Here is a 9,431-nt window from a genome sequence, read left to right as displayed (position 1 = left end):
CTCCCAGCGCAGACACGAGATGTTACGAGGTGCAAAGAGCCCAGGCTCATTTGCAGCATGCAAATTGTTACAATTTAGGAACAACGCTTGTAAAAATTAGTGAAAATCACAAGGTCCCTTTAGACTAAAACAAAAATGCACTTAAACTGGGATGAACTTCCATTAAAATGAGGTAACATAAGCTGACTTAAGCACATTTTGAGAATAGGAAACATAAGGTTATTGTTTTGTTGTTTGTTTTGTGACATTTCTCTTTCCAAAAAAAGGATTAAGAGCCCAGAAAAAGGGAGTCAAAGGTTCAACTTAAGTTATAATTGTAAAGTCAGCATTACAAAGAAAGAACATTTCATTATCCATCTTATAGCAGCAAACTCTCTGCTGGACGCGTTTCTCTCCCATGTCGAAGTGTCTTCCTCTGGATTCTAGAACAACCGCTGCTTGTCAGTTCTGACCGCTCAATTCCACGGGCCACCAATTCCGCCGCTCATTACTCACGGCCTCGTATAAAAGGCGGCGAATGACAGAGTGGTGACAAGTCGTTGTTTCCTTAGAGGGATTGGAAAGGCATGAAAGACGGCACCACGGAGCGCGCAGACATATTTCTACAACGCTCGTCAGTTGGCTCCTGACAGATTTAATACCACAGAGTGCAGAGCAGATCAACATTCCATTTCACTGACTTTTACACCCGCTCGCACCTGTGTGTGTGTGTGTGTGCGTGTGTGTGTATGTGCATGTGTGTGATACGCACTCACACTGGGCGTTGTTGAATCGGGTGTTCAGAAGATGCTCCCGTGCTTATTGTAAATACCCATGATCTCATCCGTAAACAGAGCCGCAGCCTCATGTAGTCGATCTGCCGGAGCCCTCAGGCCCTCGACTCAATAATGATGAAATGATTACGGCCCCGTCGCACCTGTTTATGGCTTTCATTACCCAATCAAATCCAGTTGGGAACCAATAAACAGAAGTAAGAGTCGTGCTTTCAGTCTGCGATGGAGTCCAACTGTGATTGCATGTGATGCGCATCAAACACAAACTCGGGCTTCTAACCCAGATTTTGGAGCTGCAGCTGCCCCGTTGAAGTGCCTTTGAGCAGGACAATGAATCACACCAGCTCGAGGAGGGTTTGTGCGCTAGACTCGAGAACCACATGCAGTGAATTTGCCTTACCTGGAATTTCATCAGCTTGCCACACATGTTGGTATAGATGACATCAGCGAAAAGAGTGTGAGACAACACAATGTTTGGATTTCACGGAAGCTAAAGAGACAAGGTGAAGAATTATTTGTGATGGTGTTTTATCCAGATATCGAGAAAGAGTCTTTTGTTATTAATCCTATTTATATTAGTATAGTATAGTATAGTAGTATATAGTATTTTCAGGCTGCATCATGGCACATCTGAACCAAAATGTCTCTATCTTTGCCTTTTTGGTTGTCTTTCCTCTGCAAAACCATTTTTTTAATCAATATTGCACAACATATTTGATCATTTCAGCCAAAATCAACACAAGAAACTGAGCCATCATGTGAATTGGACATTTCGTCTTTTATTGGACAACATGTGCTGTTGAACAATGAACAAACGGCAAGAAAAGCGAAATCCTGAAAACAGAACAACAGTAGAAAATAAAGTACAACATAATTTGAAAGTATCAGAGCCTGAACATAGGATTATTTTAAAAGCATTCCAGTGGTTTTGTGAAAGAAAACACATTATCTAAAGGAGATTGGTCTTAGATTTGTCTGTCTTGGCTGAGTGTGAACAAAGTGACGCCTGTTCTTTTGCTTTTTTTTGATCATAAACAAAGACAAACACTACAGCGTAACAAGAAGACTGACACAAAGTATCGTCGTGACTCAGATCACAGTCGCTAAATATCATCCTTCTACTGCACAGCACATTTGCTTCTAAGGTGCAAAACAGATTTACATAACTGAGAGATAGCAGGTTAAAACATTAAATCACAGTAACAATCTATAAAATACAAAACAAGTCAAGAGATCAACCGTATGTATTCAAAATGAGCAGTGGTCACTTATGCTTCCCCCCGTGTGTTACAGTTCTATGAGACAGTCTGTGCCGGGGTAGTCCGGGAGGTTGAGGTCGTATTTTTTCTGGATGTCATAGGGCAGGAAGCGTCCGGCCAAGAAATGCTTCCCCGAGAAACTGGTGGCACACTTCTTAGGCGCCGTGAGTGAGATGAGAACCTCTGGGTTTATCCCGTCCTGACTCACCTCTTCTACATCCCAACCTGAGGTGGGAGAGGAGAAGAGAAGAGAGTGAAGAAAGGCCGGGGCGGTTTTTTTAGGGGGGGTGGTTGGATTTGGGTTGCCAGTTGTGCTCTCACTCAGCAGGTAGCGTATTCGGGGTATGATGAGCTCACACTGTGCTGACTGGAGCTTAAGATTTATCCCTCACGTGTGCCTCCAGACTTGGAAAAGTCCTGCGTGGGAGCCAAAGCTCCCAGGGAGCCGCCTGGAGGCCCATTTATCATGTCGTGTTTCTCTAAGCCTCAAGCCTTAAGCTGAGTCCACCAAACAGAAATACTACAAAGCACGCGCTAAAGTACTAATCTCCATTGTGTTCTGTTTTGTCAAGTTTGTTTTACAACAAATTAATGTACTTTGACATTCTTCACCAAGAGGAAATGATACAAGACACGCACCAATGGACATCAATCAAAAAGAAACTCGCGGCCTGGTTGAAATCTGGAAGCTAAATGTTTTTCCAAAGCTTAAATACTTTTTGAATATAATGTTTTGGCCTCTGAGATGATCCTGGAGCTTTTTCAACGATGTCTACGATCTGTCTCCACCAGCTCCTGCGTATGAGTTTGCTTTGCACCCTGGGACTCCAACAACCACACACTCAAAAATCAGGCAAATTCAGAATACACTTGGCCTTGCCGGCTAATTCATTCTCAGCGTCGCGCTAAATAAGCTGCACAACCTCTTAATCACTGTGTGACACGACGTGTTTCTTGAATATTTTGCAATTAAGGAAGTAGTGAAGTAACTCTTGCCAATTATAAACGAGGGGAAAATGCTGTTTGCCATCACTGGCATTGTTAAATCTGGTGGTGCATTTCAAGAAACCGCCTCCAAAGGGATTGCGAATAAGCTGCGGAATTTAACACCTTAGGGCAGCGTTTGGATGATTCTGATCTCTGCATCGTGATGTGGAGCACATTTCAGGTGCCTGCAGGAGACAATAATGGAAATGAGAAATGGGATTTGGACGGCAACAAAGCGTCTGTTCCATCCGATTGCACACAATCACAGTTGGTGTCGATAATGCGCACTAAGACTGCAAAGCCCTAATTAAACTGGACAATAAGAACGTTGAGGAAGCTTTATTTTTTTTCCACACCGATAGAAGTCTGTCACTGGTAAAGAGCACGGAACCAAGTTAGTATACCTGAGTTAGAGAAATCCTATGAACTTACAAGACAACTCTATTTTGATCCATTTGTCCAGTATGATTGCACTTCTTATTCAAACCCAAACAGTACAATGGTGCACATCCATATTTACCTGAGGGAACATCCACACTGGCAATGGGGATCTTGACTTGTTTTAGGGTGACCAGAATTCCAGCGTAAGGCTCCTTAATGTTGGCAAGATCCGTCTCTGGCCCCAACATGGCATCGATCACTAAGTTGTAGGCGTCGTTTATGAGCTGCACCTGAACACAACACGTTGTTATGAATGTATGAATTAATGTTTTGTCAAGGTGTTGTATGGTGTTACCAATGGACTGACAGTGGGAATGAATCGGTGTGTTTTAATATGTGTACTGGTTTGAATGGTGGAAATCGGTCAGAGCTCAGATATGTGTAATTGTGTTTTCATGCTGCTGACCTCTGTGGGGAGGTAGGAGAGGAAAGGAATATCCATCTTCTCACACTGAACCGTGAAATCCTGGTGTAGACTGTGAGAGGAGCGCTGGGGGTGGTAGATAGTTGGTTCATACTCCTACGAGAAACGGAAAGAAAATGATTTTTAAAAAGAGAGGAAACGGTTACGCAACACCGCGACCCGAGCCAACGACCTCATCCGACGCTGACATGATTGAGTGTAGATGATGCATCAGTGTACGTTTAGCCTGTACGGTTCACGACATGTGAGATGACTGCAGGCCACTGATCAAAACTTGGTGGTTTTCTTGTCTCCTCCTGACAGATCGCACCACTTATAATCTGCATGCAGAGGAGAGTGGAAATCCAGACACCAACAAGTCTGAGAAGGTCTGCGGTGCCGAACAGGGACCACCCGCAAATCTGTGACCTGTACGTCATGGCAAAGATAACAACCAGCAGCCACTGCCCTGCTACCAGTGTGTGTGTGTACGTGTGTTTGTAGATAGAGTCTAACAAGGTATAATATATTGATTCGCATTGACATAACCTATAAACATAATTTGATCTATGCCCGTTTCAATTGACATGTGGCACAAAAATCAATACGTAAACAAACTAGATGTCATCATTTTTACAGTAAATATGCACACAGTCACTTGTTGCTTAATGCTCGTGAGAGGAAGAACAACAGGTTAGGAAAGGCTTTGTTTGTTTACTGCATGTGTTTACATGCTTGCGTAATCTAGGTCGTGTTACTCTCAGTGCACCAACATTGATTTATGCTGATTTCTTTGTGATTATGGTGTTTAGATGACGAAAAAAATGGCGTGCCTTAATCCAATTACAATCATGTTGTTATGACACGGATCACATCTGGTCAGTACTATTTGAGTTTCTGCTGATTTTGTCGGACAATGTGTATTGTTTAATGGTGAATAGTACAAACTATTTGAAAGGGATCAGCGATACAAGAATGAGTAAATAAATAAACAGGGATTATTCTTCCAAATGTCTGACAGCAAACCTTAACCAGTCATCCCTCAGCGATTACAGAAACAGAACACGCTTTCAGCTAAATGCCGTCCCTTGTGTGTGTGTGTGTGTGTGTGTTTGTGTGAGTGTGTGTGTGTGTGTGTGTGTCCCTTTGGGGTTTCGGTGACCCTAAACCACAGTTACACCGTCGACCTGAGGCAAACCGTGCAAATCTATGGCAGCGCCCCCAAAGTGACAGTCAATGTCACCGAGCATGAACTGAGCAGAAATGAGGCGAATGACAGAAGGGAGCACAGGGAGGTCGCGGTCTTTCCTCTGTCAGCGCTCAGATGTGACGCGCTGACTCTTCCTCTCGCCCCCGGAGGGATGACTGTGTTTTCTGTTTTCATACACAGCCCATTAACGAAGGAGGGATGATGTCTGGAGCACAGAGTTCAGACAATAAAGTTTTAATTGGTGAAACAACTCAGGTTTGAAACTACACTGACACCCTGATGATGTGTCATGTGTCAAAATGTTATTTCTCCCTTATTAAAATGTTATCGTCTCAACTCGGTGCTGCAAAACTCTTCCTCCTGTTGTCTCTTAATGCCTGTAAACTTTTCTTAAGCTTAGTGGTGGAAGATGAATGGAGATTTCCTCACAGACCATTGATTGATTGCCTGATGACTCATTTGTTACATGAGTATCAGAGTACAAAATTAATAGTTTGAACCTTGGGGGACCTAAGCGTATATATGTTTGCTACATAGTGTGTAACTTTGCCTTTGTATATGCATAACTTACTGTCACACATCCACTTTGACACACTGTGAGCTCAGGACTTGTATTTTTGAGACGATGGTTATACCACTGTGTGCGTGTTGTTAGCGTTATCTAGCATTTGTGTTCGTTCTTTAAAGTGTTTATTGAGTTTGAGTTTGAGTTTGTTGTGAAAGTGGGGTTTGTGTTGTGATAGGTGTCGTGTGTAACTTTGCACACAACACATGTGGTTAATTTGTGCTTTAGTTGAATAGACCCAAATTATTCATGTATGGTGAAGCTTGCTGGATATGTTGATGACTGCATACTGTACTTCTTTACATCTTTTTTATCTCTTATAATAATATTAAGAGAAAACACTTCATCATCTTATTCATGTCAATAATAAACTGACTGACCCTTCAAACATTTCAAGTTTCCATGTAGCAACCTGAACAGAACACCACATCCGCTCGCTTTAATACGAGCAACACGCCAGAACTAATGTGAACAGGCATTGTTTTTAACTCTCATCCAGAACGAGCTTTGATCAAGCAAAGCGCGTGTGTAGGTAGTATTGTGTTTTCCATGTAGACAGCAGTGGAAAGAATCGGAGACACATGACAGATCTGCGCAGACACACACCGGGTCTGTGACTCGCTCGGAGTGACGTGAGAAGCAAGTTGGCGTCCGGCCTGCTGCTGATCATTCATTTCTATGCTCTGTCTAATCACATTCGCAGCTCTACATCAGGGCCTTTAGACTGTGCGTGTGTGTGCGTATGTGTGTGTGGTGGCTCACGTGTACGCTTGCATGTCTTTCTGCTGCGCTAGTGTGCTGACAGATCACATCACACCAATGAAAAACTCAGTCCAAAGTCAGTGCTCGGGTTCTCAAGGAAGAGCGAACTCTTTAAGTGTGTTTCCATCCAGTCTACTGCAGCATGTGGCCACTTTACAGAACAAGTCAACCACAGCAGTTTGTCTGTCTGAGGAAACAAGAGCAGGGAGAGACAAAGAGCTCATTCAATACCAAGGGAGTTTTGTTTTTCTGTTTTTGTTGGTGAGGTTAATTTATTGGAAAAGGTCTTCATTCGTGCCTGGAATGCCGGAGTAAAATATGACCGTCAAACATATTTTTAATCATAAATATCAATGCACGCATGCAAGGCTGTAAATCCAGCACGTTGGACACATATGGTAAAGTGTATGGATGCGTTCTGTTCTAAATCAAAGCTCCCCAAACACATATCTAACATTTCCCTTCCAATAAAGACACATAATGGGACAGTTCGCTTCTACTCCCACTCTCTCTAGCTTTGGCTCATGATGCGCAGAAAGATGAATCCACCCTCGCGAAAACAATTTGTCAGTCTGCGTTATATGGTCTGAAGGGCAAACATCACCGTTATGACATCAGATCATGGCTGTGGACCACGAGATGTAGACGCTTTAACGAGAGTAACATCAGCATGATATCATGAGTGTCTGAGTGCCCTTGCAGAGAGGGTAATGGGATAACTGCTCCGAGCCATTTACGGGAGCTGAAATGAAATTCTGTAAAACGGCAGAGGGCCTGTGTAGGGAGATCTCCTGTGATTCCTGACAAATTAAACGTTAGCCTATGTTTATAGCGATATTTTTCACTACAGCACTAGACTGGCCTCTAAAATAAAACCCCACCTAAAAGCTCAGCACCGTAATGTTTCCCCACCGCCCACGATCCATATGCTCTACTCGTATTTTCTTCTAAATATCGCTAAATATAATGCTTCTGTGAGATTGGGCCCTCCTGCGAGCTTGTAATTGTTTGTTTAAAGGTACTAAAGTTGAGAAGTATTTTACCCAGCACTATCCAGAGCAGGAATTATGTGGTTTCACAAGGGAGAGCTCCTCTTCTGCATAAATAGCAACTCAGCCCACAGGTTTAGGTAGTTCGGGCAACTAAATGTGTGTATTCAAAACTGCTAAGGGAAGCTTGTTTCGGCCCAATCGGCAATAATTGGAGCTGAAACTAGTTGAGGAATTGAAGTTCTGATACCATAATGAGTCCTGGTTCATTGGTGTGAAGCAAAGGAAAGGTTCCTGTGTAAAGAAAGAGACTGGTGTAGTGTCACGTTGCTGTTGCTGTTCTCTGAGCTGTTGTTGTTTTTTTTCTGTGGTGAAGTGCGTGTCAGCGTTGTGCACACTTACAAATATGCGCAGATGTCGGGCGCACACCAGGCCAATAGAGCCATTTTGTTCTGGGCCACAGATCACCAGCACTGTGGGCTGCTTTTTCGCCAGGGAGCTGAGAGGGTAAGCCTGCAGCAGAGAGAGAGAGAGAGAGAGAGAGATGACAGAAAGGGTGAGAGAGTAGAAACACAGAGCAGCAGACAAATTGATAGACAAGAGAAAAAAATAGAGTGGATTGAAGGAAGAAGGGACATTAATATTCATTACATATGCCTCAGACATCCAAGGCTTCATTTTCAGGCCGTCCAATCTATGGCTCTGTCTTTCCATCAAGCTCATATTGGCCGGCTGCCGCGTGCCAGGCATGCCAGACTACAGTGGAAATGGCACTGGCTCCATTGTCTGTTCCGTCTACGAGAAAAGGTCCAATCTCATTAAAATAACCCTGGCAGCAACGGAAAAAATGCCAGTGTCCTCGCCATGGGATGCTTCCGTTTATATATTATATATATATATATATCACTCTTTCCATCTAGGCAATGGCTACACTTAGCTACTGGCATCTCCCTGGTTTACTGGCCACATATTCGCTTGTAAATCACCTTGCACCTTCTTAAATGAGACAGGTATTCGCCTGCGGAGCTGTCAGCCTCAGCAGCTAATCTTCCCTCTCCCTCTCTATGTGTGTGTGTGTGTGTGTGTGTGTGTGTGTGTGTGTGTGTGTGTGTGTGTGTGTGTGTGTAAGCAAGGTCTGAGTCATGGTCATTACCAAAAAACCCCAAAGGTGTCTGGCCTCATTTTCCACCGGTTCTTCAAAGCACAAAATACATAGCCACATTATGCATTGTTAGCCAGTTTCTTTTTTAAATGGTTTATGCTCATTTTGACCCAGAATTCTGGCACAGATACACCATCGATTCTAATACAATGGATGTGTAAAGGTCACTGCATCATTTCAGACACTAAAATTAGACGAATTTACAGGGGTTCTCTGGAAATGCCGTCCAATTAGAGGCTGTTAAATGTGTGTCACAACACCAGGCGCTAGACCAATTACCCTGTTTGCTCAAAGCAGAGAAGGAATGCGCAACGTTGTCTTCTTAATTGCAAAGTTGTTCCAATTCATGTAGTGATTTCACATTTTGCCCTGCAGTAAAGACATTATGGATCCCCTAAATCTGCCCCCAAGGAAAAAGTAGTTACATCATGATTAATTTACAGGACTCTCGTAAATGTATCACTTGTTGCAGCAGTACTTTTGCTCCCTCGTAAACTTGTCATTGCTCACTGTCTTTACTCTGTAAGTGCACGACAATTAGCCAATAGTTACACCATCCTTATTTAGGGCCTGTAGTTAAAGTAGTAAAGTAAAGTGTTCCTGATTTCAAAGCAGAGGTAAGGAAAGGCTTCATTACTCGTTCTGGCTCTAACCCTTCCACAGTTCTGCTCTTGGTTTCTGGCTCATTGTCTGTCGGCACCCATGTTAGGAACATTAGGTGATAAGCTCGCCGCTGACTTCCACTTCCAGATCCTCTAATGTAATGTGTTCGCAACGGAGTTCAACTTCACGGAGAAGTAGGTCATCCCCACACGGCATAATTGGTTACAATGACACGAAGAGTGCATTAAGTTGAGCTATGACCGTGGCTATTATCTCC

The 9,431-nt window shown here is 43.3% G+C and overlaps 1 protein-coding gene across 1 annotated transcript in view; it reads right to left on the bottom strand.

Moving 5' to 3' along the window:
- Positions 1 to 1,540: 1,540 nt before the first annotated feature.
- yjefn3 (YjeF N-terminal domain containing 3) overlaps positions 1,541 to 9,431 on the bottom strand; it is a 35,039-nt gene continuing 27,148 nt past the window's right edge. Inside the window, exons 3-6 of the mRNA XM_076153147.1 lie at positions 7,792 to 7,902; positions 3,867 to 3,980; positions 3,540 to 3,690; positions 1,541 to 2,257 (exon numbers count right to left, since the gene is read on the bottom strand). Of these exons, the coding sequence (XP_076009262.1) occupies positions 2,061 to 2,257; positions 3,540 to 3,690; positions 3,867 to 3,980; positions 7,792 to 7,902 (573 nt within the window). The 3' untranslated portion in view covers positions 1,541 to 2,060. The remainder of the gene's footprint in view (positions 2,258 to 3,539; positions 3,691 to 3,866; positions 3,981 to 7,791; positions 7,903 to 9,431) is intronic.

Source organism: Genypterus blacodes, unplaced genomic scaffold (genome assembly GCF_046128005.1).
Source record: "Genypterus blacodes isolate CSIRO-AG114 ecotype Tasmania unplaced genomic scaffold, CSIRO-AGI_Gbla_v1 ptg000058l_1, whole genome shotgun sequence".
Lineage (NCBI taxonomy): Eukaryota > Metazoa > Chordata > Actinopteri > Ophidiiformes > Ophidiidae > Genypterus > Genypterus blacodes.
This window is presented reverse-complemented; position numbering and strand designations above follow the sequence as displayed.